Source organism: Orcinus orca, chromosome 21 (genome assembly GCF_937001465.1).
Source record: "Orcinus orca chromosome 21, mOrcOrc1.1, whole genome shotgun sequence".
NCBI lineage: Eukaryota > Metazoa > Chordata > Mammalia > Artiodactyla > Delphinidae > Orcinus > Orcinus orca.
The window spans coordinates 24,599,220-24,626,089 of NC_064579.1; the positions used below are offsets into that span (position 1 = coordinate 24,599,220).

At 46.8% G+C, this 26,870-nt stretch overlaps 2 protein-coding genes and 1 long non-coding RNA gene across 4 annotated transcripts in view; 2 read left to right on the top strand and 1 right to left on the bottom strand.

Annotated features, from left to right (window-relative positions):
- The window catches only part of DLGAP2 (DLG associated protein 2), a 724,732-nt gene extending 717,690 nt beyond the window's left edge, over positions 1–7,042 (top strand). For both annotated transcript variants that reach the window (XM_049704257.1, XM_049704258.1), the window contains one exon: positions 601–7,042. In XM_049704257.1, coding sequence (XP_049560214.1) covers positions 601–819 — 219 coding nt within the window. In that variant the 3' untranslated portion in view covers positions 820–7,042. The remainder of the gene's footprint in view (positions 1–600) is intronic.
- Positions 7,043–14,649: 7,607 nt separating this feature from the next.
- LOC125962832 (uncharacterized) lies at positions 14,650–19,474 on the top strand. The gene is made up of 2 exons (XM_049704266.1): positions 14,650–15,133; positions 15,843–19,474. Exons 1-2 carry the CDS (start codon positions 14,650–14,652, stop codon positions 16,070–16,072), a joined length of 714 nt encoding a protein of 237 aa, XP_049560223.1. The 3' UTR covers positions 16,073–19,474.
- Positions 15,047–24,414, bottom strand: LOC117197412 (uncharacterized). Its single transcript, XR_004478018.2, has 3 exons — positions 24,309–24,414; positions 18,341–18,422; positions 15,047–15,673 (listed from the first exon to the last, which is right to left on the bottom strand). It is a non-coding gene; the product is annotated as an uncharacterized LOC117197412 (long non-coding RNA).
- Positions 24,415–26,870: the final 2,456 nt, after the last annotated feature.

Sequence of the window (26,870 nt, forward strand, 5' to 3'; positions counted from 1 at the left end):
CACCAGGACCCTTGCAAGCATTGTATGTTCCTTTGCTGCAGAATTGTGCCATTTCTCTTTCTGGAAGAGGCATACACGTATCTTGGGGTGACTTGTTTGAGAACACGAGCTAAGGGTCAGAAATAGTTGTTTGCATCCTTTTACCAAGGAAGCGAAACATCATATGTAGTTCATGTCAAAGGGCTTAAGGCCCATAGTAGAGAATCTGGACATCGGTTCCCTGGGACACCCTGCGAGAAGGTTTCCATGTCCTTGGACCTTGGAGTCTGTTGAAAAGACTGTCGCGTAGGACAGGGCTGTCAGGCGGCATCTTCCGAGACCCCTGGGAAACTCAAGAACGTGAGCCTGTGAGCACTTGTCAAGTGTTCGCCCAGCAACAGGGTCAAAATAACTCTAAGACTAGGGCGGCGTCCCACGCACACATGCAGGATGGATGTCCTCGTGTGTAAACACTTCCCCCCCGCCCCGGGGATCTGGGGGCAGGCACAGCAGGCCCACCCCGGGCAGGGTCACGTGGCATCGGGTGGGCGCGGGGCTGTGAGCTGGGGGGACGGCCGGGCTCCTCTGACTGCCCCAATTTTGACTTGTGATGCTTTTCAGGAAGAAAGAAAGGTCCCCCCTCCAATACCAAAGAAGCCCCCCAAAGGGAAACTTCCCATCACCAGAGAGAAGTCTCTGGACCTGCCGGACAGACAGCGCCAGGAGGCCCGGAGGCGTCTGGCGGCCGCCAAGAGGGCAGCGTCCTTCCGCCAGAGCTCGGCCAGCGAGCGGGCCGACAGCATCGAGATCTACATCCCCGAGGCCCAGACCCGGCTCTAGGGCTCCGGGCCCGCCCCTCCCTCCCCTTCTTCCCATCACCCGCGCCATGCATCCCATCCCTGGTCACTCCTGTGTCACTCCTCCAGCGAGCTCGCCCCGGCTGTTGTGTTTGTGCCATAAACACCCTGGAACACCCTGACGTCCACGGTTTGCGAGCTCACGGCCACGACGACTTCTCCCCGGATGGCCTGGCTTCCCGTCAGCAGGGAGGGAGAGGCGTGGGGACACCTGACATACCCACTCTGTTCTCAGAGGGGTACGAGGAACACCTCTCGAGATGGAACCCAGTTCACACTTTGTTATTTATATTTTTATAAATTGTGTGATATTAGAGGCAAGAATAACAAAAAAAACTATGAATGGGTGCATCTCCCCACTCACTCGAGGCATTAGACACCCAAGAGGAAGGTGCTACAGCTTGAGTGCAGGAAAGAAAGACCCCACCGTGGCCTGGGGTCACCGCGCCCTCAACCCAGCTGACCCCTCACGTGGTTCTCTGTGCCAAGTCTATGGTGATGAGAAGTCATCTCTCCAGCCGCCAATCTCCCCGCCGTGTGCTTCTCCAGAAACCTGGGGGGTGAGAAGTCCGCCCCCGCCACAGATATTCAGCGCAGCATCTTCACAGTCAGAAAGTCAGCTGAATGTTCATTCACGCAGGGAGAGACAGATGGAAACAGAGCAGAGTCTTAAGAAAGGCTGGCACTCCTGTAGCAGGAGTAGAAAAGAGCAAAGAGTTGTCCTCACTCAGATAAAAGAGTCATTTATTTTTTATTCCTTTGTCACTTAAAATGTCACACATGGTTCTGTCTTTAAGTTTCACCCTTTAGGCACCATGTGATTTTTTTCTTTATAGATGTATATATATTCTCAAATGCTCTGTCAGTTGACTTTCCAGGGTATCCTTAAAAAACAGAACAAAACAAAAAACGTTTGCTTGTTTAAAATGACAGTCGTGATGTTGTAAAAAGTGTAAGAAACATGAATGTGAGTGGTAAGTCTCTCTCAGTTTAAATGGTAAAGAAGAAACGTAGTTTACATTTGTATTTTTCCAGAATTCGTTTGTCCTATGCAGTATGGCTAAAGTCAAGAATACATTTCTTGCCTGTTTTAGACAAAAAGAAAAAGGGCACGTTGTGATTTCCACCTGTGGACTTCAGCAAAAGTCCTTCGTTTTCGTGGTTCTGATTGGCACCAGAGAAAAATAGGAAGGTCTCTAACGGAAGGTTTCCCATTCGTCTCATGAAATTTAGATGCCGTGACCGTTGTTCCAATCCGACGGTGTGTGTGTCTGTTCAGACCTCACTTCAGAGGAAGCGCCTGTGGATTGATCCATTTGACCCCATACTAGAGTCCTCGCTGTGACTCCAGGTAAAAGCAGGTGACGCGGCGTTTCCGCCCGAACGCCGGGTCCCCTGTGGCCCCCCGAGTGCTGTGCCCCCAGCCCAGCAGCACAGACCCTCCCCCATAGCACTTTGTATTCCTACCTTGACTCGCACTTTAAGACGCACCCAGCTCTCCCTGCAGCCTGGTAATGTACGAGAGCCTTCGGTGAGGTCCTTGCACAGCTGGGGCGCGCCTTAACGCCTGCAGCTTCTCTTTTTCCTCGTATTCTACATTTCACGAAGCATGGGGTTCGTAGGAGCACAGATGATATTAAAGCATGTTTAGCTTCAAAGTTTTACTTTTTTAAAGCTGAGTAGTTAAGAATTCCCTGTAAGGACAAAACCCTGTACATGGAACCTCATATCTGGTATATATTTTACCAAACAGCCTTAAAATATATTTGGAAGCAAAAATCAGTACGAATGTATATCCTTGAAAAATGCAAAAAAAAAAAATCCCCTGAAATATTCTTCTATAAATGAATCCTATTTCCCCCAGAGTATTCTAAACATTTTTTCTACCTAAATCCTGAGTAGCATACGATAATGATGCTTCTTCCTATAGTCAGTATACTATGTTAAAGACAAATGTATCTGCAAGCATTGGCATTTTAGACTCTAAACATGATGTATTATTAAGACGAACAGTTCTTTAGGAATAACCACAGAAAACTCGGTGTGCGCTCATTCACATGGGGAAATGTAAACTGCATACGTGTTTGCCAACCTACTCACGTGTGCCTCGCCCGGAATCTGATGGGTTTTATCTCATTTCCTTGAACGTGTACAAAATATATACCAACAAATTAGAAAATTAGACAATAATGATTTTAGATCCCAGATTCTCTGATGCTGACTTAAACCAAAGTACTCACTGGATTTGGATTAATTTTCTTTATGTTTCGTAGACTCATTTTTATCTTAAAATCCCCCAAAGTCTTGGCCTAAACCATCCCTTGGTGAGCAAATTCACCTACAACTAAATTTGACATCAGTTGTTGATGCAAAGTGGGGAATGTGTACGAACCCCTGTTTGGTCCACGTTGTTCCAAAGAAGGTCGTGTGACGGGGGGCAGGGGGGATGCTTGCAGCTGCGTCTGATGGAATGGTACCCGTTTGTGTGACACGACCAAGTGCAATATATCCGTTCTCATGGTGACATCCCATCATGAAATGCAGACGATAAGCCATGTTTACACATTGTACATGTAAAGAAAAATAAAACTGTTTATAATACTGTGTTAGTCCCTCACACTAACTTATTGCAGTCACTTCTACAGACACAGAACTATCCTGTGATCGTTTCACCACGTCGTGGATATAACTTTACTGAAAGATTATACGTAAATTTGAGAATATGGTTGAAAATGATAGTGCACGATGTTCTAGGAACATTGTGCTGGGAAGCGCCATGTTCTCTGTGATCACAGACTTGTATTCCCTGAAGATACAGCCCATAACCGTTATAACCCAGGTACCCCTTTAGAAATCATTTTCCTCACAGCCAACAAGTTGATGTTGCCATGCTGAAGGCCCTGCTTAACTTTCCAAATCAGAACACAAGTATGATAAACGGGGTCCTAAAGTTTAACAAAACCCAAACAAGGCAAATGTCACTTGTTCACAAGTGCGCTTTCGATGTGAGTCATCTCATACATCTTCATTTGTTATTGTTGTCTTTAACTTAATAGTAGTTGTTCTCAGTGACCATCATTACCATTTTTTTCTCAGCAAATTTATAGAACCATCCTAGAATGGGGTATGGAGAATCGAACTGTTGTATGATACAAAAAAATTACATTTTTGTTTAAAAGGAAATGTTGTTGATGTTTGCACCTCAAGATCGATACTAAAGACTTCCAGCAGTAAATAGTAGAAAAGTGTATTAGGGAAAATAACAGATTACATTTAAGATTCCCTCTTTAAAAAAAAGTAACCAGCAAGTCAGTGGCCCTGCTAGATCCTGTAGAAGTGGCCAAATTTATGACCAGAAGACAACACGATTCCACAGCCCACAGATGCATGGGCTTTGAACATTTCTTTTGGGGTCTGTGCTCCCGTTTGCCTTTCCCAATACCATGTGGAGCAACCAGTGTATCCGTCACTTTAGTTCAAAGATCCCGCGTTGCATATTCACTCAAATCCACGGCCCGATCCGGGATGGACTCTACCTGGAAAGAAAAGTCATGTTGCAGACGTTTGGTCCAAGTGCCTGGAGTGACTCTGAATGTGGGCTCTTCAAAGCAGCTGCCTGATTTGGGCCAAAGCTTTCAGTGGTGAGCAGGGAGCAGAAGAAAGGAGGAACGGTCCTCATCAGAAAGCCTTTTCCCGTCGGCAGTAACTGGGTCAAATCGCACAGACCTCGAGCGCCCTGAGGATCTGGAGGCCCCTGGGGCATCTCAAGGGAGACGTGGCCAAGGCCTGAGCTGCTTTTCGCTGGCAGAGCCATCAGCCTCCTTCAGGGTTCTGTCGGGTTCCCAGAAGGTCCCACGTGCCTCATCTGGAATCAGCTTGGGAACGTGTGGGCCCCCAGGCTGGCCAGAGTCACCAGCACCTGGTCCAGGGGAGTGGAGGCCTCCAAGAACTTCGGCCAGTGAGGCAGGGACGTGCCCACCTCGGATGGAGAAGGGCAGCCCCGACGGTTCAGCCTGGGGAGGGCACGTGGATGCCGCATCTCCCTGCCTTTCTGAAAAGGGACGTTCCTGTCGCGTCTCCCAGATGGACCCAATGGCTCCATCCCGCATCTTTCACCTGTGCACGTTTCCCAGGCACCTCCTTGCTTCTCAGAGCCTGAACCGCTGATTATTTTTTTTCCTTTTACTGCAAATTTAACATACTAATCAGGTAGTTGAAGACAGTGGTTTCATATACTAGCCCCTGAGGTTCTCCTTTGTTTTTATCTGCATACTTGCTTACACTCGTTTGAAAGTTTTGGTTGACTACAGGGTTCCAGAATTTGAAAATAAAATAGAAAACCTCAAGCGTAAGTAACCAAGACTGTAGCAGCTGCTGGTAGTAGGTACGTTTCACCACCAGGCTGGAGCCGTGGAAGCGGCTTCATCAGCACCCCCTGCACCATTTGTCATAAAGCTCGCGGCATCAGGTCCCGTCAGAGCCCTGTGCCTTCACAGCAAGGGTCAACCTGGTCCCTTTACTAAGTTGACGGTTGTAGTAAGTGTGGGCAGTGGACGCAATGCTGGGAAAGGTGCCCTTTTACAGTTTAAGGAAACGCCCTTTAGCACAGAGTGGCTGCAGAGGGTTCTGGAGTCGAATGAGAAGCCCGGCTTCTGTTCCTACATCAGCCGCAACTTCTCTTGACCCCGCGTCTCAGTTTTCTCCCATCCCCGTCGCCCTCACAGACGTTTTGTGAAGACTGATGACATTCACATCCTCTGAGCTCCTTGGAATCAGGTGTGAAAGTGTCTGTTCTCGATAAAGCTGATGCCCACGGCCCCCTTCTGTGTGGCGGATGCTTGCGGAGGTCAAGTCACTTCCTGAGCATCTCAGAGATGGTCAGGACCACCAGACGCAGCGGTCCCCTCCTGAGAGGGCTGTCTGGGCTCGGCAGGAGGCTGCCAGGAGCTCCGTGAAGGCCTGGAAATGGAGAACTACCGGGGGCCTTTCTCCATTTCTTCTAGCTTTGATGGCAAGCGCTTCTAGATGTTTCCACGAACAAGGACCAGGCACCACCCAGAATGAGGTGATGTTTTCACCACTGCTTAAGCACAGCGTCATCTTAGATGAAATGACGAGCTCTTAAGTGAAACGTGAACGTGAGAGAGAAAAAATAATTTGGAAACAGAAAGCTGAGCATGTGGGACAGTGCCGAGGATGGACTCAGACGTACCAAAATCGCTGAAGGTTTGTGAAACTGGCCCCTCTGGCCTGGCTTTTTATAATGACCCCGTTTCACACCTCAGAGAACGTGAAGTGCCCCGTGGGAATGCTCCGAGGAAACTCCACCTCTTCATCCTTGCAACATCGAGAAATCCACGTAATTTCCTGAATTGCTGTCCTAACCCTGGCATTTTGATCCAGCATTTAAAGAAATTATTTCAAGTTTCAATCTCGACTCTTGACAGATGACTTCTTTGCAGAGGAAATGTTAGTTACCTACGACAACACTACTTTTTAAAAGATTTTGTATACACACACACACACACACACACACACACACACAGGTAACGGGGGTTTACCTCCCTTTCTTAGATTTTATGTGACTTCATCACGGGTGCTTATTCTGAACCTGAAAGCCTCGGGAACGAAACGATCACATCCTCAGTGGAGGAGAGGCGACGGTGAAAGGAAAGGTCTCTGCCTGATCTGTGTACACATTTCTGTCTTACAAGCAGACCAGGGAGAGGATGTCGGTTCGTGCTGGCGAACAGGCAAGAAGGGAGCTCCAAGGCTGTCTGTGGTACCTCACAGGTGCCATTCACCCGCTCTTTGACACCCCCCTACCCATCTCACCCCGCCACGGCCCAGCCCATCGCTTGACTACTATCACATCACTTAAAGGGCTCAGTACGTCTCTCTCCCTCCACTTTATAACTGGTTTGCTGAATTCAAAAAGTTTCCCCTCGCCGGTAGTGAATCCTAGGCTACTTCTGAACTCTTATTTCCAAATACTGTCACTTTCCTCCCCGTGCGGGTCCTCCCCGCCCGGAGAGCGGTCCACACACCCACCCCCCATGTCACAATACCCAGGTGTGGCCTAAGGACTAAAGGAAATGCCTCCTACAGAAATTCAAGGAATGTTAGAACCAGGAAACTAGCTGTTAACGTTTTTTGTTTTTTTTTAAAAGTATATAAATATATATATAAATATATATACATATGAAGTCACATCAACAGTGAGGATGAACAGAGTGCCAAATATTCGACATCTGTACAAAGTTACTCTTCACTGGAATTAAACGATTTTATGGAATTCTCTTTCTCATGCTTTTCTGGTTCTTTTGATAAATTGTTTCCTAGCATGCAGGATGCCTACACTGAATGTACAGGACGCAGTCCACACCACACTTTCTTTCTTCTTGTCAATAACTTCTTCTCAGAATGTTGGTCCTTACTTAAAGCCATTGAAGGATTGTGTCATTTGGGTTCTTTTTCCTCCTGACTTCTTTTCACTCTCCGCTGATTATAAGAAAAACGCGCTCACCTTTTCTTCCAGGATAATGCCTCTCTCATCTGATTTCTGTATTGTTGATGTTCACCTCCTGTAAATAGTTCTGCAATTAAATTTTTTGAGAAAAGTAATGTCTGCTTTTTATTGGAGTGAATTCTCGTTTGATTTTAAACTCAGAATAATTATATAGACCAAAGAATCTTATCTGGAGAACTGCACCCTTCCCCCAGTATATACTTCCTTGTTGAAATGGACTCGCCTCCTCTACCTGCTAAAAAGAAAAGGACATTTATTAAGTCGACAGGTTTCCTGTGGATGCAAAAAATGGCACAGGTGAAAATGAGCTTAAAACTAGTAAGTACGACGGTAGCCAGTTAATGCGTGTTTTAGATTCTCTTGCGTTGCAGGACAAGAGGCGTGTCAGGGCACGTGTGGGGTCTGCCACTCAGGCTCAGGGAGCGGGGGATGCTGTCTCCGCGGAACCCCCAGGCCGCCGCGGGGAAAAGCCCCTGGGTGGGCGCGGGCTGGGCGCCGCTCTGCTTGGGTAGCTCTTCTCGCATCAGCGTGATCGAGGGCACCTGTGCTTCCTTCTCCCGCCTGTTGCCAATTAGTCTCGCGCTGCCTGCTGGGAATCCCTGCTTTCCCGTGGCTTCTGCCGCCTCCGTGCTTTTGGCCACTTGGCTTTTGCAGGAGGTCCGTGCAGGCGGCTCCCCCTTTGAGCCTCTCCCTCCAGCCCCCCCAGGAAGCATGGACAGTCTGGTGGGGGCAACCAGGCCCCTCAGCACCTGCCCCATGTTCACCCCGGACTTGCTTCCCGTCTCTGCAAACTGCTTTCTTCCTTCCACCCGCTCCGGCCTCGCTGAGGTTTCGAGGTAAGTTGATGGCGGCGGCAAGATGGAGGAAAAAAGCCTCTAGTCAGGACGGGTGAGACTCTGGTCTGATTTCCCTCGCTGAGTTGTGTGCCGTTCGTTGAGAATTCCTGCCGAGGCTCGTGCGTTCCGCGTAAGGACTGTTCGGGAAACTGAACCCATTTACGAATCCTTTCCGTTCAACTCGCCTGAGAACAATCATGATTTATAAGTTTTCAGTTAAGAGAAACCATTTCAAAATAACTGAGAGCACATACCTAATATTTTAGCCTTCACTCACCCTACCTCTTTATTTTATTACTTTCTATTGCAGTATAGTTGCTTTACAATGTTGTGTTAGTTTCAGGTATACAGCAAAGTGAATCAGTTATACATATACATATATCTACTCTTTTTTAGATTCTTTTCCCATAGAGGCCATTACAGAGTATTGAGAAGACTTCCCTGTGCTACACAATAGGTCCTTATTAGTTATTTATTTTATATATTGTAGTGTGTATATGTCAATCCCAATCTCCCAATTTATCCCTCCCCTCACACCCTGGTAACCTTAAGTTTGTTTTCTACATCTGTGACTCTATTTCTGTTTTGTAAATAGGTTCATTTGTACCATGTTTTTAGATTCCACATACAAGCGATAACATGATATTTGTCTTTCTCAACCTGACTTACTTCACTCAGTATGACAATCTCTAGGTCCATCAATGTTGCTGCAAATGGCATTATTTCATTCTTTTTATGGCTGAGTAATATTCCATTGTATATATGTACCACAGCTTCTTTATCCATTCGTCTGTCAATGGGCATTTCGGTTGCTTCCATGTCCTGGCTATCGTAAACAGTGTTGCAATGAACATTGGGGTGCATGTATCATTTTGAATTATGGTTTTCTCTGGATATATGCCAGGAGTGGGATTGCTGGGTCATATGGTAACTCTATGTTTAGTTTTTTAAGGAACCTCCATACTGTTCTCCATAGTGGCTGTACCAATTCACATTCCCACCAGCAGTGCAAGAGGGTTCCCTTTTCTCCACACCCTCTCCAGCATTTATTGTTTGTAGATTTTTTGATGATGGCCATTCTGACCGGTGTGAGGTGATACCTCATTGTAGTTTTGATTTGCATTTCCCTGATGAAGAGTGATGTTGAGCATCTTTCCATGTGCCTCTTGGCCATCTGTATGTCTTCTTTGGGGAAATGTCTATTTAGGTCTTCTGCCCATTTTTGGATTGGGTTGTTTGTTTTTTTGATATTGGGCTGCATGAGCTGTTTGTATATTTTGGAGATTAGTCCCTTTTCGGTTGCTTCATTTGCAAATATTTTCTCCCATTCTGTGGGTTGTCTTTTCGTTTTGTTTATGGTTTTCTTTGCTGTGCAAAACCTTTTAAGTTCAATTAGGTCCCATTTGTTTGTTTTTATGTTTATTTTCATTACTCCAGGAGATGGATCAAAAAAGATCTAGCTGTGATTTATGTCAGAGAGTGTTCTGCCTATGTTTTCCTCTAAGAGTTTTATAGAATCCAGTCTTAGATTTAGGTCTTTAATCCATTTGGAGTTTATTTTTGTGTATGGTGTTAGGGAATGTTCTAGTTTCATTCTTTTACATGTAGCTGTCCAGTTTTCCCAGCACCACTTATTGAAGAGGCTGTCTTTTCTCCACTGTATATTCTTGCCTCCTTTGTCGTAAATTAGGTGATCACCCTGCTTCTTGCTATAACATACCTATAACTAGCAAAAAGAAAGCTTTATACGTTTTTCTTTTTTAATCCCATAATCCTTCCGTGAAAGTTCTAATTTACTTGGCATTTCATTGAAAACTTTACACTTTTATCCACATACGGTTTAATGCTGTTTTCCCAGGTGTCAGTAAAAATGCATGGAAAGTTGTATGATATTCATTTTAAATGTATTCATATTAGTTCATCAGTTGTAACAAATGTAGCACATCCATGAGGGTGTTAACAGGGGAACTGGGAGGAAGGGTGAAGAATTATGTGGGAACTCTGTACTTTCCACTCAATTCTTCTGTAAACCAAAATGTTCCCCAAAATAGCCTATGAACCAAAACAACATCAATGCAAGAAGCAATGATTAGAAGAGTCAGATACCACAGTTTGGATGTTTTCAGCTTGTTTTCCATTATTTGAAGTTTTAAATGAGTTGCTTTGTGAAAAGTAGGATGTTGGAAAGATTTCTGCTCCTTACTTTTGTTTATTTTTGTTTTGTTAGCTCTTCACTTATCATCACTTAATACGTTCAGAGAATTGTTACACAGATGCTGTGTCAGGAAAGAAACAAAGGTTTTCAAAGCTTTAAGCTTTGGCCTCCAGACAAATAACACCCCTTCGAATTCCCGGGAGTGCTCGCTGCAACTTTTGTGCTACTTTAAAATCGACTAGATCGGGCTTCCCTGGTGGTGCAGTGGTTGAGAGTCCGCCTGCCGATGCAGGGGACAGGGGTTCGTGCCCCGGTCCGGGAGGATCCCACGTGCCGCGGAGTGGCTGGGCCCGTGAGCCATGGCCGCTAAGCCTGCGCGTCCGGAGCCTGTGCTCCGCGGCGGGAGAGGCCACAGCAGTGAGAGGCCCACGTACCGCAAAAAAAAAAAATCGACTAGATGGATTTCCCCCAAACAATTAGAGTCCAGTCAGTGCCCGTGAAAATCCATTTCCAAACCATCTCATTCCACCGCTATGGTCTTCTACAATTGAGGCTGTGAAAATACCCACAACAGGCTTTGCAAAGCCGAGACTCAGGGACGATGCAGACCATGTGGGACCCTCGTGTGCATCCCCACAGCCCCCTTTGCCTCTCCCGGGACCCAGTCTCGCAACAGACACCCCGGTGCTGAGAGGCCCCGAGGGACGCCTCCTCCCTCTGAGGCCCAGGTCCTCCAGCCCCTTTCTCCAGTCTCCCCCTGCCGCCCCCTCGGTCTCTCCACACGCAGCCCCTGCTGGAAGCATCCGGCCTCTTCGGGAGCTGAGGTCCTGCCTGTGTCGGCACATTTATGCCCTGGGCACTGCGCTAGAGATACTGTCATTTTAAAAGAGAGAGAGAGAGAGTTATGGGCCTAGCACTTATGTTCAACTACCAGACAGATTTTCTCTCAGAGGGTGTTGGGTCTGTGACAGATCACAGATGTTCTTTGCTTACAAGCTAGTAACTAGCCTGTTGCTGGTTCATCGGTGATGCTCAAATCCGAAGCTTCGTTGCTCCCCTCACGGGGAACGGCGTGAGCCCCGGCCTGTGGCGCCTTTACCCCGACTTCCGAGGGGCCATGCGAGGTGGGGGGTGGATGCTGTGTGTGCCGTGTTGGTGGCACGGCTGAGGGACGGTGAATTGGGGGCCCTGGTCTCATAGACAGCGCTCAGGAGGGATGCTCTTGGTCTCCGCGGGAGACGCTGCCTCGCCGTCCAGGCTGTGAACAGCGAGCTGGGCCCTGAGCGATGGCCCCAGAAGCAGCAGTCAGGGCATCGCCCTCATGGCACACCCCACACGTGGGGTGGGGGGGACGGGCCTGGAGCGTGGCTTCCCTGCTGTGAGCGTTTGTTCTGCACCTGCAAGATACCAGGTGCCCGTGCTGAGATCATTGGGCAACAGGTTTTTTTTACTCTGTTTCTCCCGTTGCCTTTTCCCTGTTTCAAACCCCACTTTCTCCCATGATTCCCTTCCTGTGGTCTCCGCCAGGTCGAGTCTGCTGGACCCCTGTGATCTGAGCCCCAGGGGGAGGCCAGACCTTGTGTGCAGGCCGGGTCAGCTGGCCCCCAGCTGGCGAGGCTCGCACACCACGCGGGTGGGAGAGGGTCCTTGGACAGAACTCCTCTTACATGTGACTTTCCTTCATAAACATTACAGCCTCATCCTGATGAATCCTTGACCTTCTGTGGTGCCCCTGAAATTCTCCACGTCCAGCCTTTCTAGGTGATCACATGCTCACTCAGGGTATTGGACCTGTAATTTCATAAAAGCTTAGGAAATGTTTCAAATGTTTAGCTCTCGTAAGAGCTTGTTTTAACTATGCAAAGAAGAAAGTCGTTTCGTGAGATATTAAACCAAGCAAAGTTGTAGAGCCTTCCACAGCCCTCATTCCCACAGCAGTCTCCCTGGGAAGTAGCGTCAGGGCACCCCCATTTGAAGCAGGACGGATGGAAGCTTCCCAAAGTGACACAGGGACTTGGCTTTTGAGGGTAGCAATTTGCTGCACACACGCAAGGCTGCTTCCTCCATGATAACCAAGAAGAGACTGGACAGGCGTCTTCATTTGAATTAAGTAAATGACACCCAGCAAATCTGCTTTGCATATTTATGCATAATAAGGAGCTGCACACGGCACAACTTCAACAACTCATTACAATTGCTGGGGACACAGGGGTATTTTTGGCTGCAGTGAATGGAGCTGGATTCACCAGATCACAGGTGAAGAGCATTGCAGCTCAAGGATCGTCCACTAGAGGGCAGCAGGCCTCCTGAGGCTCAGCTGTAAACACTGAAATTAAACACTGATTTTTTAGTTAAATACATAAAGCCAGTGTCATTTTTATATCGATCTTTGTTCAAGGATGTTGAATAAACAGGGGTTGGTAAAACAACATTATACTTCAAAATGTGAGCAGTTTGATACAAGCTGTCACCAAGTTATAGTCACCCTGGAAAACGTGAAATAAGGATTATATTCTGTAACTAGCAATTCTCTGAACTGACAGGAGATGACTCAGAAAGCAAACCCCATGTTGGATTAATAAGAAAGTTAATACGATCGGTGTAGTAGGAAACGACACATCTTTTATTTTAATCCCTAGTCACAATCAACCAGTAACTGTTGCCTCTAAGCAGCCATGTCTTGTGCAGACAATATTTATCAGCTGACACTGGGCCAAAGTGTTCACCCCACAGGGTCTCTTCCACAAACAGCCCTCTTACTCCTGCTGCAGAGGGAGCGTCTCTGGGCAGAAGGCATTGTAGACGGAGATGAATTGGGCACCGTGCTGTCCACAGCTAGTCGGGGAGTTTGCACAGTACCTTGCGGGTTATATATTTCACAGATTTAATTCTTTTTTTAATTAATTAATTTATTTATTTATTTGGCTGCATTGGGTCTTCGTTGCTGCACACAGGCTTTCTCTAGTTGTGGCGAGTGGGGGCTACTCTTCGTTGTGGTGCGCGGGCTTCTCATTGCGGTGGCTTCTCTTGCTGCGGCACACGAGCTCTAGGCACGCAGGCTTCAGTAGTTGTGTCACGCGGGCTCAGTAGTTGTGGCTCGCGGGCTCTAGAGTGCAGGCTCAGTGGTTGTGTGTGACGCACGGGCTTAGTTGCTCCGTGGCATGTGGGATCTTCCCAGATGAGGGCTCAAACCCGTGTCCTCTGCATTGGCAGGCAGATTCTTAACCACTGCGCCACCAGGGAAGTACACAGATTTAATTTTTGGTTTAACTCATAAACTATTTCACTATTTCAAGTCCACATTCATGTTTCAAATTTTTTTTTTTACTTTTTTTAAAATTGGAGCATAGTTGATTTACAATGTTGTGTTAGTTTCAGGTATACAGCAAAGTGTTTCAGTTATACATACACATGTATCTATTATTTTCCCATTTAGATTATTACAGAATATTGAGTGGAGTTCCCTGTGCTATACAGTAGGGCCTTGTTCATAATTCAAATGTTTTAATCATTCTACACTTCGGAGGAAGAAGGGAAAAACAGAGAAACGGGTGGGGAGGGTAGAGAGCGGATGTAGGCACAAAATGGGAAAGGTTAGGATAACACCCAGTTCCTGTTTTACCTGAGGCCAGGCTGGGTCTCAAGGCCGGAGATTAACAGGGACCATTCTCCACTCTAATTTGGTTGCTTTGTTCTTGTAAAAGAAGAAAAATGAGAACTCATAAGGAATTGTGCTGAGCCTTAAGGTAACGTAGGTGACACAGCTGAGTCCCCTCCGGCAGGTGCTCAGCCCCCCACAGCTGGTCCCGTAGGCTCACCCCCTCACCAAACCTCCTCGGCCGTCTGCGAGCCTGTGCCCCCAGCCCCAGGGCCCTGACTGCACAGTTGGGCTGATCCTTCGCTGACTTATTTGCTGCCACAATTTGAGCATGTTAACCCCTGAGTTCGCATTCCTCCAGTCTGTCTGAACCAAGCGTACAAAGTAATTTCCAATTCACAATTCTAAACACAAAACATATGCACTATTCACTACCTGAATAGCTCACCAAAAACAAGATACAAAAACCCTGAAACCCAGCCCCGACCGGATTCAATCCTGACTGGATTAAAACGATTCGCCCCACCCACACGCCTGCCAAGAGTGAAAGAAAAATACGTCCAGATCCTCAAACTGTCTCTACAATATTTTCAGATGCAGTAATCAACATTCAGTTAAAAATTTGTTGGCAGAGATAATACCAGAAAAAAATTATCAGAAACCAAGAGATAAGAACAGACAGTAGAAGCAGTTTCATGGGAAATTTCAGAATCAGAGTTATGAGATGTGGCTTAAAAAGTCATGTGATTCTGTGTTCAGAGCAGATGGAGAGTCTCGCTAGAGAAGTGAAAATCATATACATAGAATCACGTGGAAATTCTAGAAAGAAAAAAACTGTAATAACCGAAAATGAGAACTCTAAGGCCGATTACATGTCGCGAAGGAGAAGAATTTATAGGGTCGCAGACGCGCAAAGAAAGCGGTCGTGGAGCCGAGCAGAGCGTGAGGGCCACCGCGAGGGCAGCGGCACCAGGAGAGCAGCTGGGATGTGCGTGCAATCGGGGTCCCGCAAGAGGAGGAGGAGAAAACGGCCGGTGACGTCCTTCAAAACCAATCAAAGGCGTGAAGCTACAAGAAGCACCTGCACCACTAAGACGGGTAAATACAAGTCGCACCTGGGTGACCTCAGTCAGACCGCAGGACACCAAAGGCAGGGAGAAACGTATCAGGCGCCAGAAGGTACTTGAGGGGGGAGGCAGGGCAAGAGGGGGGTCCCAGTTAACTATGCTTCCCTTCTCCTCCTTCCCCCTCCCCCTCCCACCCCATTCCCCCCAGCTGAGCGGGCGCTGAGTATGGTCCCTGCGTCCCTGCCGCCTGTCCCTCCCCGCCTGGGGTGCGCCCAGCTCCGCCCACCCTGGGGTCCGGGGCGGCACGCGGGGGCGGAGAAGCCTCACTCAGTGCTTGTGCTGGCGCTTCCGGCCGGGGGCGTGGGGAGGGCTGGCGCCCCAGCAGTTTGGTCACAGACATGAGCTGCGCAGAAATACTCGAAAGTCCTGGGTTTGCCAGGGGCTGGCGGGGAGAGGCGTGGGCGTGAGTGTTTCACTGGGGCAGAGCGGCAGTTCGGGAAGATGGAGAGTCGTAGGGATGGTTGTGGCACAGGGGAGGGGTCACGTCACGGGAGAAGGTGCGGAGACGGGGGCCGGGCCGGCGGCGGGGACCTCTGACACCCCGGCACAGGGAGCGAAGTGCAGCCGTGACCTGTGAGCGCCAAAGCTCTCCCTAAAGGGCCAGGAGAAAAAAAAAATCTCAAGAAAAGCCGAACAGCTTCTCGGGGCCGCGAGCCGGGCCCACAGGAAGCACCGAGTAAACACTGGGTGAGCCCTGGTGACTTAGTGGCGAAATGCATCGTCCTTCTTCTCCAGGATGATGAAATGTTTTCCCCAAGCAGACCCGGCGCTGCGGTGGATAGAGGTGGTGGAGACACTCCCTAACTCTAACCCTCGTGGCCCGAGATGCAGCCCCGGACACGCGGCTGCTCAGTCAGCGCTGCTGGAAACTCTCCTTTCACTTCTGGACTGCGTGTTGCTGTTGCAACTCCCAGGTGACGGCCCAGACGTGAGGCTGCGCCTGCCTGCTCCGGCTTCCTTGTGGGTTGTTTTGATGCTGGAAGGGGTTTAAATCTTAAGTCTCTGATAGTTTGTAAGAACATCGCATGGCGGGGCTTCCCTGGTAGCGCAGTGGTTGAGAATCTGCCTGCTAATGCTGGAGACACGGGTTCGAGCCCTGGTCTGGGAAGATCCCACATGCCGCGGAGCAACTAGGCCCGTGAGCCACAACTGCTGAGCCTGTGCGTCTGGAGCCTGTGCTCCGCAACGAGAGAGGCCGCGACAGGGAGAGGCCCGCGCACCGCGATGAAGAGCGGTCCCCGCTTGCCACAACTAGAGAAAGCCCTCGCACAGAAACGAAGACCCAATACAGCAAAAAATATAAAATTAATTAATTAAAAAGAAGGCTCAACATTTAAAAAAAAAAGAACATCGCATGGCACTCCCTCCAACCTAATACTTTCTGCAAAACAAAACCGAAGTCCCGACTCCGTAGTTCCAAACATTTTTCGAGGGTGACGGCGACCTCGGCTGTGGCCTCGGCTGTCGTCGCTCTGGGGTGACCCTGTGGCCGGATTACCAGCCACAGCTCTCCGTGCCCCCAGCTCTCCGTGTTTGGTGCCTACAGGGTACCTGGGGATCCATACACTGGAATTGAAGCTTGACCAAAACACAGGGACATTCCCCGACATTCCACACGTGGGGAGGAGGCTCCCCGCCCCCTTGAGCTGCCCGAGTCCTGAGTCGCCTGTCCAGTCGCCAGGGATAGCTGCTGAGAAGGCACTGTTCTCAGGAAAGCCCCATTCCTGCACTTTCTCTTCTCTTTTTTGCTCATGTCCACCCCGACCTTTTCCTCTTGCTCTGCCTCAAACCCCAAAGGAAGAAAACTGACCACCTAGAGGGGTGGGATAGGGAGGGTGGGAGGGAGAATTAAGAGGGAGGGGATATGGGGACATATGTGTGCATATACCTGATTCACTTTGTCATACAGCAGAAACACAACAATGTAAAGCAACTGTACTCCAATAAAGATGTTTAAAAAAAAAAAAGAAAAAGAAAGGAAGGATATCGAGGCCAATAGGGAGGAAGAGAGGACAGGACAGGGATCCCTAACGTCCCCCCAGACATGAGAGGTTGTAGGACCACAAACCAGAATCTCCCCTCCCAGGACTGACTGCAAAGTGCTTCCTGCTTGAACCAGCCGGAATTACCGGCCACCCTCCCCTGCCCCCAGATGTGAGGGCCTGGGGCCCAGCAGCAGGGCAGCCCCCTCCCCCCCAGCTTATGACTGTGAGTCATGTGTCTGCTGACTCCACAGAACCAGCCAGAGACGAGCACGCCCTCTTTCCTGGCTGCCTCGCGCCCAGCTGGGTGAACCAGGCCCTGATACTCAGAACAACCCCGGGCAACGCGTTCATTCGTGAATTACTTTCATATAGAATGAAATTCCAAGGATATTTGGAATTGACTTAAATTTCTATGAATGCTATATAGTCCAAGGTTATAGTGCAGTAGTTAAATGTTCTGAAGGTGAAACCATGAAATGGAAACACAGTCCTGATGCTTCTGAAGTTTGCCAAATGCATGCAGCCACGAAACTTCAGTGGTAAAGCTATAGCCTCCTGGGTATGAAAGCTTTGTTCCCAGCAGCATCTAGTGGAGGCGGGATGTGGATTAGGTGGGACCCCTGGGTTTCTGTGAAGGATCCCGTTACAGGTTGAATTGCCCCCCCTACCCCCCAGAATAGATATATTGGGTCCTAACCCCTGGCACCTCAGAATGTGACCTTATTTAGAAATAGGGTCTTTATAGAGGTAATCAAGTTAAAATGAAGTCATTAGGGTGGGTCCTAGTGCAATATGACACGTGTCCTTATGAAAAGGGGGTCTGGACACAGCACGTGAGGACTGGCAGTGTGCTGCCACCAGCCAGGAGGGAGGCCTGGAACAGACCCTCCGCTGCGCCTCCCAAGGGAGCTCGGCCCCCAGAGCTGTGAGAAAATAAATCCCTGTTGCTCTAAGCCGCCCGGTTGTAGCACTTGGTTACAGCAGCCCCAGGACACCGACAGGGCCCTAAAGTGAGAGGGACTGTGTCCTGAGTGCAGGCGGCCGGGCCTGAGCCTGCCTCCCGGCTGGGCACTTCTCAGCAGTGTGAACACACAGTTTCTCTGCACTGATTTCCTTATTGTATGCACATATTATACATCCGCATTCTAAATAGAATGACAGATACGGACAGAGATGTGGTCATCGGTACACGCTGGCTGCACCCATGTCTTAGCTCCGGCTGCTGTAACTACCCCAGGGGTTGGAGGCTTAAACGGCAGGCGTTTACTGCTCACATTCTGGAGGCTGGACGTCCAGATCCCGTGTCTGGTGAGGACAGACAGACCCCCTTCCAGCTTCATCGACGGCATCTTCTCCCTGTGTCCCCAGGTGGCAGGGAGGGGATGGGGGTGGAGAGAGAGAGTTCTTATCAGGGCACTGGTCCCATCACGGGGGCTCCACCCTCGTGACCTCATCACCTCCCAAAGGCCCCCTCCCAACACCGCCACCTTGGGGTTAGGAGTCCACGTATGGACTTTGGGGACACACACACTCAAGCTATAGCAGGCCGTATGGGATAAATGAGAAGAGGTGCCTCTTTTTCTCCTGGACCAGGAGCTCTTGGGAGGCAGCGAGTAATGCCGAATCATCCCTTCACGTTTCCACCCTGGCGACGGCCTAACCCGCACGTAGTGGACACTGAACGAGGGTCTGAGCCACTGGGCTCAACCGTAACCCTCACACGGAACCCTTGCGACCACCCGGAGCACCCTGCACGGGGCCCGGGGTGCAGCGCCTGCAGGGACGCCCCGCACAGTGGTGGTTGTCTGGCCCCAAGGTGCTTTATGTGCGGAGTTTACAATTTAATGTTTAAATTCTTCCGTGTCTCACATGACTGAGCTCAGAGTGATTTCGCCTAAAACAGGAGCCTCTCCACGGATCCAGGCAGCCCCTGCCCTCCCCCACCTGACAGGTCCCCAGTGGCGCCCAGATTCGTCACATTGCCCCCCCAGCTGCACCCCAGTTCCAGGCCAGCCTTGGGTGCCCCACAGTCTTCTGCTTCCTGCTTGTTGATAATTTAATGTCTGTTACCAAAATGGTCATTAAGAAGCCAAACTAAAGCCTGGATTGGAGAGGGATGGTGTCAGCGTCTGGGTAGCACCCCGTCCCAGATTCACGCATGAGCCTTTGTATCACTGGCTCATGGGTTTACTTTACAGAAAGAACTTTCAAGGCAGCTTGACTTGAATTTACAAGTCATATGTCAACAGGAGACAGGAGGACAGAAGCTCCGCAGACCTTATCTGTTCCTCTTTTTCTTTTTTTTTTTTAAACATCTTTACTGGAGTATAATTGCTTTACAATGTTGTGTTAGTTTCTGCTGTATAACAAAGTGAATCAGCTATACGTATACATATATCCCCATATCCACTTCCTCTTGCGTCTCCCTCCCACCCTCCATATCCCACCTCTCTAGGTGGTCACAAAGCACTGAGCTGATCTTCCTGTGCTATGCGGCTGCTTCCCACTAGCTATCTGTTTTACATTTGGTAGTGTATGTATGTCCATGCCACTCTCTCACTTCGTCCCAGCTTACCCTTCCCCCTCCCCCTCCCCATGTCCTCAAGTCCATTCTCTACATCTGTGTCTTTATTCCTGTCCTGCCCCGAGGTTCGTCAGAACCATTTTTTTTTTTTAGATTCCCTATATATCTGTTAGCATATGGTATTTGTTTTTCTCTTTCTGACTTACTTCACTCTGTATGAAAGACTTTAGGTCCATCCACCTCACTACGAATAACTCAATTTCGTTTCTTTTTATGGCTGAGTAATAGTCCATTGTATATATGTGCCACGTTTTCTTTATCCATTCCTCTGTCGATGGGCACTTAGGTTGATTCCATGTCTTGGCTATTGTAAATAGTGCTGCAGTGAACATTGGGGTGCATGTGTCTTTTTGAATTATGGCTTTCTCAGGGTATGTGTCGAGTAATGGGATTGCTGGGTGATATGGTTATTCTATTTTTAGTTTTTTAAGGAACCTCCATACTGTTCTCCATAGTGGCTGTATCAATTTACATTCCCACCAACAATGCCATAGGATTCCCTTTTCTCCACACCCTCTCCAGCATTTGTTGTTTGTAGATTTTCTGATGATGCCCATTCTAACTGGTGTGAGGTGATGCCTCATTGTAGTTTTGGTTTGCATTTCTCTGATAATTAGTGATGTTGAGCAGCTTTTCATGTGCTTCTTGGCCATCTGTATATCTTCTTTGGAGAAATGTCTATTTAGGTCTTCTGCCCATTTTTGGATTGGGTTGTCTGTTTTTTTAATATTGAGCTGCATGAGCTGTTTATATATTTTGGAGTTTAATCCTTTGTCAGTTGCTTCGTTTGCAAATATTTTCTCCCATTCTGAGGGTTGTCTTTTCATCTTGTTTGTAGTTTCGTTTGCTTTGCAAAAGCTTTTAAGTTTCATTAGGTCTCATTTGTTTATTTTTGTTCTTATTTCCATTTCTCTAGGAGGTGGGTCAGAAAGGATCTTGCTGTGATTTATATCAAAGTCTGTTCTGCCTATGTTTTCCTCTAAGAGTTTTACAGTGTCTGACCCTACATTTAGGTCTTTAATCCATTTTGAGTTTATTTTTGTGTATGGTGTTAGGAAGTGTTCTACTTTTATTCTTTTACATGTAGCTGTCCAGTTTTCCCAGCACCACTTATTGAAGAGGCTGTCTTTTCTTGCCTCCTTTGTCAAAGATAAGGTGACCATATGTGCATGGGTTTATCTCTGGGCTTTCTATCCTGTTCCATTGATATATATTTCTGTTTTTGTGCCAGTACCATACTGTCTTGATTACTGTAGCTTTATAGTATAGTCTGAAGTCAGGGAGTCTGATTCCTCCAGCTCCGTTTTTCTTTCTCAATGTTGCTTTGGCTATTCGGGGTCTTTTGTGTTTCCATATAAATTGTGAAACTTTTTGTTCTAGTTCTGTGAAAAATGCCATTGGTAGTTTGATAAGGATTGCACTGAATCTGTAGATTGCTTTGGGTAATAGAGTCATTTTCACAATGTTGATTCTTCCAATCCAAGAACATGATATATCTCTCCATCTGTTTGTATCATCTTTAATTTCTTTCATCAGTGTCTTATAGTTTTCTGCATACAGGTCTTTTCTTTCCTTAGGTAGGTTTATTCCTAGGTATTTTATTCTTTTTTTGCAATGATAAATGGGAGTGTTTCCTTAATTTCTCTTTCAGATTTTTCATCATTAGTGTATAAGAGTGCAAGAGATTTCTGTGCATTAATTTTGTATCCTGCTACTTTACCAGATTCATTGATTAGCTCTCATAGTTTTCTGGTGACATCTTTAGGGTTCTCTATGTATAGCATCATGTCATCTGCAAACAGTGACAGTTTTACTTCTTCTTTTCCCCTTTGAATTCCTTTTATTTCTTTTTCTTCTCTGATTGCTGTGGCTAAAACTTCCAAAACTATGTTGAATAATAGTGGTGAGAGTGGGCAACCTTGTCTTGTTCCTGATCTTAGAGGAAATGGTTTTAATTTTCCACCATTGACAACAATGTTGGCTGTGTGTTTGTTATATATGGCCTTTGTTATGTTGAGGTAGGTTCCCTCTATGCCTACTTTCTGGAGAGTTTTTATCATTAATGGGTGCTGAATTTTGTTGAAATCTTTTTCTGCATCTATTGAGATGATCATATGGTTTTTATTCTTCAGTTTGTTAATATGGTGTATCACATTGATTGATTTGCATATATTGAAGAATCCTTGCATTCCTGGGATAAACTGCACTCAATCGTGGCCTATGATTCTTTTAATGTGCTGTTGGATTCTGTTTGCTAGTATTTTGTTGAGGATTTTTGCATCTATGTTCATCAGTGATATTGGCCTGTAGTTTTCTTTTTTTGTGACATCTTTGTCTGGTTTTGGTATCAGGGTGATGGTGGCCTCATAGAATGAGTTTGGGAGTGTTCCTCCCTCTGCTATATTTTGAAAGAGTTTGAGAAGGATAGGTGTTAGCTCTTCTCTAAATGTTTGATAGGATTCACCTGTGAAACCATCTGGTCCTGGACTTTTGTTTGTTGGAAGATTTTTAAACACAGTTTTCAATTTCAGTGCTTGTGATTGGTCTGTTCATATTTTCTGTTTCTTTCTGGCTCAGTCTTCAAAAGTTGTGCTTTTCTAAGAATTTGTCCATTTCTTCCAGGTTGTCCATTTTATTGGCATATAGTTGCTTGTAGTAATCTCTCATGATCTTTTGTATTTCTGCAGTATTAGTTGTTACTTCTCCTTTTTCATTTCTAATTCTGTTGATTTGAGTCCTCTCCCTTTTTTTCTTGATGAGTCTGGCTAATGGTTTATCAATTTTGTTTATCTTCTCAAAGAACCAGATTTTAGTTTTATCGATCTTTGCTATTGTTTCCTTCATTTCCTTCATTTCTTTTCCATTTATTTCTGATCTGATCTTCATGATTTCTTTCCTTCTGCTAACTTTGGGGTTTTTTTGTTCTTCTTTCTCTAATTGCTTTAGATGTAAGTTTAGCTTGTTTATTTAAGATTTTTCTTGCTTCCTGAGGTGGGATTGTATTGCTATAAACTTCCCTCTTAGAATTGCTTTTGCTGCATCCCATAGGTTTTGGGTCCTCATGTTTTCATTGTCATTTTTTTCTAGGTATTTTTTTATTTCCTCTTTGATTTCTTCAATGATGTCTTGGTTATATAGTAGCATAATGTTTAGCCTCCATGTATTTGTATTTTTTACAGTTTTTTTCCCTGTAATTGATATCTAGTCTCATCGCATTGTGGTTGGAAAAGGTACTTGATATGATTTCAATTTTCTTAAATTTACCAAGGCTTTATTTGTGACCAAGATATGGACCATTCATGGAGAATGTTCCATGAGCACTTGAGAAGAAAGTGTATTCTGTTGTTTTTGGATGGACTGTCCTAAAAATATCAATTAAGTCCATCTTCTCTAATGTGTCATATAAAGCTTCTGTTTCCTTATCTATTTTCATTTTGATGATCTGTCCATTGGTGAAAGTGGTGTGTTAAAGTCCCCTACTATGATTGCATTACTGTCAATTTCCCCTTTTATGGCTGTTAGCATTTGCTTTATGTATTGAGGTGCTCCTATGTTGGGTGCATAAATATTTACAATTGTTATATCTTCTTCTTGGATCGATCCCTTGATCACTATGTAGTGTCCTTTTTGTCTCTTGTAATAGTCTTCATTTTAAAGTCTACTCTGTCTGATACGAGAATTGCTCTTCCAGCTTTCTTTTGATTTCCATCTGCATGGAATGTCTTTTTCCATCCCTTCACTTTCAGTCTGTATGTGTTCTTAGGTCTGAAACAGGATCTCCTGTAGACAGCATATATATGGGTCTTATTTTTTGTGTCCATTCAGCCAATCTGTGTCTTTTGGTTGGAACGTTTAATCCATTTACATTTAAGGTAGTTATTGACATGTATGTTCCTATTACCATTTTCTTAATTGTTTTGGGTTTGTTTTGGTAGGTCTTTTCCTTCTCTTGTGTTTCCTGCCTAGAGAAGTTCCTTTAGCATTTGTTGTAAAGCTGGTTTGGTGGTGCTGAATTCTCTTAACTTTTGCTTGTCCTGCATGTTTACATGTGGTCTGCTCAGCCTGGGAGGGGCAGTCCTCCCTGGTCAGACAGGCCCCAAGATATCAAAGCATCGTAAATACAGACAATAAAAAACATCCTTAATACACAAACACAATGCTTTAAACCAAGATTGACTTTCTCAATTGAGAATACATTCTGTTTTATAGCAATATCTCTTCTTCTTTTGGAATGGATCAGGGTTAACTGAAATGGCTGTGGTTACTTGTTCACTTTAATATTCTTAGAGCACATGCTGAAGAAAAAGTTTATGAAACAAACTTTATAATCTAAAGCATTATCTACATGGGTATTATTGTTTTGTACAATATAGTAACTACCCTGAGCTCAGGCCCTGTCTCTTCTCTCGGTATTTGTAAACCCTAGCACAAACCATTCTGTTATTTTCTTAAGTAAATTGTGTACTAGCAAGAAGTTCACTCCCAGGTACCTGGAGGTTGAAAGCACATTGATTTTCGGGGTTAATATTTATTGGTAGGAAGAACAAAAGACCAGTCGGCAGTGTGCAGAAGTAAAGCCACTCTGTCTGCACTTTTGTTGGAAAATGTGACACTTAGGTCAGCGTATGTCAGTGTCACCCCAACATGGTGAGTTTTACCTGGTGAAGGCGAGACCATCTCCTGTCGGACCCACTGAAGGCTTCGTCCTAAGTCTTGCTGCCTCTCTTTACCTTCAGACGACTTACACTAAACAGGTTTGCCAGCTGGGCTCGGGTTTGGGTGTGGTGCCAGGCCACCCTGCCCCACGCCAGGTGTGACCACGGCCCAGGTGTGACGTATGGGCATCCTGTGGTCCTCGTGCTGGGTGACTCTTGTGCAGAATGACTCGGACCTTGTTTGTAACGTGCCTCACGCCTACCAAGTAATTATTAAGACCAGAGTGGCTCTGCCCTGGTCTTACTGAGCAGAGGGCGTCGTGAGAAGAAGTGATTGTCTGGTTATCGGTGGCCCTCAGTCCATGGTGAGCTGGAGAGCCTTGGGACCTGGCTCCTTCACGATGACTTTGGTTCAGTGACTTTAACAAGAGAGAAAGACCTCAGAATCGGGAGTGTGTTTCCTAATTGCCGTTGATGGTTTCTGGTCAGCTGATCCGAAGTCTCACATCCTTGTCTCTGCATCAGACAGGGCAGTTCCCAGGGAGGAAAACTGGAAACTAGGTTTTCGTCGTTTGGTGATTTTGCAAATGTCCCATCTCAGTGTGTGGCTTTTTGGATCTGCCTACCTTACAACATTCTATGTGACATTTTGGAAACACTAAATTCCATTTTCCGTTATATGCCTATATATTTGATCTGTGTATCACATTGTGCTGTGTTTGGAGGGTGGGGGAAGGGAGGGCGAATTTTGAGCCTGTACATTTGTATCTAAGATAGTAACCGAGGTGAAAGATCAAGGGTATTAATCACTCTGTGGATATGAATTAAGCATTTCTCAAAGTTGCACTTGACCCTCCAGGTCACCTGAATACCATCTGGTACCAACCCAAGAGATGGAACTGGACCGACTAGTTTGGGGGCCTCTCTGCAGGGTTTCAGTTTGTAACTGGGGCACTTTCTCCCCCGGCCCCCCCATGGCTGACATTTCTCTGTTGAGAGCTCCACCCAATGCATCATCGTAGGGCGTGTAGCATCATCTCCGGCCCCAACCCACTAGATGCCCATGGCACCTCCGCCCCACCCCCACCGGCTGTGAAAACCAAAAATGTCCGGACTTGGCCCTGAGGGAGGTGGTCGACCCGAAAAGCACAGCCTGGCTCTGTAGCCCTTGAACCAATATAATCTTATCGAGGCGTTTTTAAAAACTGGTTGTTCCGGTGTTTGGCCAACTGAGATTTAAGGATTCTTTGTGTGCCAAGATAATTACATCCATTAGCTTTAAGGTCATCATTTGCAACAGAGAGAACCCGGCCCTGACTTATATGACACTCAAGGAGCAGAAGCCTTGATGCTGGAAGAGATTTTAGACCAATCTCATCTTTTCGTGTTTGTGGCTCAGAGAGGTTAATCCACCCTTCCAGGGTTACAAGCCAGTAGGAGTAAAACCTGGAAGAGTCGAGCCCCCAGTCTGAGCCTTCAGCACATTTTGAGAGTCTTGGATCCAAGCCATAGGCACCATGTTTTGTGGTTCAAAATATGTTTTTCAGAAAAAGAAATGGACTTAATGAATACTCATAGGAGCAGGAATGATTCTAAGAAGACACGTTTTTCTATGAAAAATGGTTTTTCTTTCCAGGAAGCTTTCTTTCTTTCTTTTTTTTTTTTTTCACCTTTAAAAATATATATTTACAGGAACAATTCCCAATTCTCTGGGACTCTTAGAAAAAAAGATCCATTTTTGGGGAAGTAAAACAAACAGTGGAGACAGGTGTAGCACCGTCCCCCAAATCACCAACCCCCAGGTCCCCAGGCCCAGGCTGGGCCGGTGCTGACGGGAGGTGAACCCAGGAGTCCTTTGAACCCGCCCTTCTCCAGCCTGGAATTCACACGGGACAGGCTTTATGTCCCTCATTCCTCCCTCCCAACTCCACGGACACTTAAAGAGTCCTTTGTACCCACCCGCAGGAAATTGGGGGGCTGGGAGGGAGGGAGCTGAAAATACACGTTTGGTATCAAAAATAAACACTTGGGGGTGGCAGGAAGACCCCCCCCCAAAACCCCTTCCTTCCCACCCACCCTATCTCATATAGGAAGAGATGCCTCCCTCTCCCCTATTGAAAAGCCCTGTTTAAAAATAGATTATACTATCAAAATGGCAGGGGGTGGGGGACAGGGAGACCTGGAGTACTGGTTGGAGGGGCCCCCCAGACGGGGACCACTGCCCCAAAAAACCCTCCATTGGGAGGTAACAGGCAGGACCCCAGGAGTTTGGATTCCTCCCCGGCCAAAAAAGGTGGTTGAAAAAGCACAAGCTGTCTGCGAGAAAGGCCGGGGAGGTGGATATTCCGTTCCCAAGGGTGTGAGTCTTCCTTGACCAAAACCCCCAAACCGTTAAACAGCACAAATTCTTCCTGGACCCTTGGGGAGGGCCAGGAATAATAAACTACAGCCATCTAGCTCTTCTACCCACACCCCAAAATGGAGACAGGGCTCCCTCAGCTCCCCAAGGGCAGCCTGAGAAATAAATAAGGAAAGTTCCTTCTCAAGCCAGACCCCGACTGTCTC

Coding starts and splice junctions, on each gene's coding strand:
- LOC125962832 (XM_049704266.1), top strand. CDS start 14,650: ATGGGAAATTTCAGAATCAGAGTTATGAGATGTGGCTTAAAAAGTCAT. Junction 15,134..15,842: donor AACGTATCAGGCGCCAGAAG/GTACTTGAGGGG, acceptor TTCCCCAAGCAG/ACCCGGCGCTGCGGTGGATA.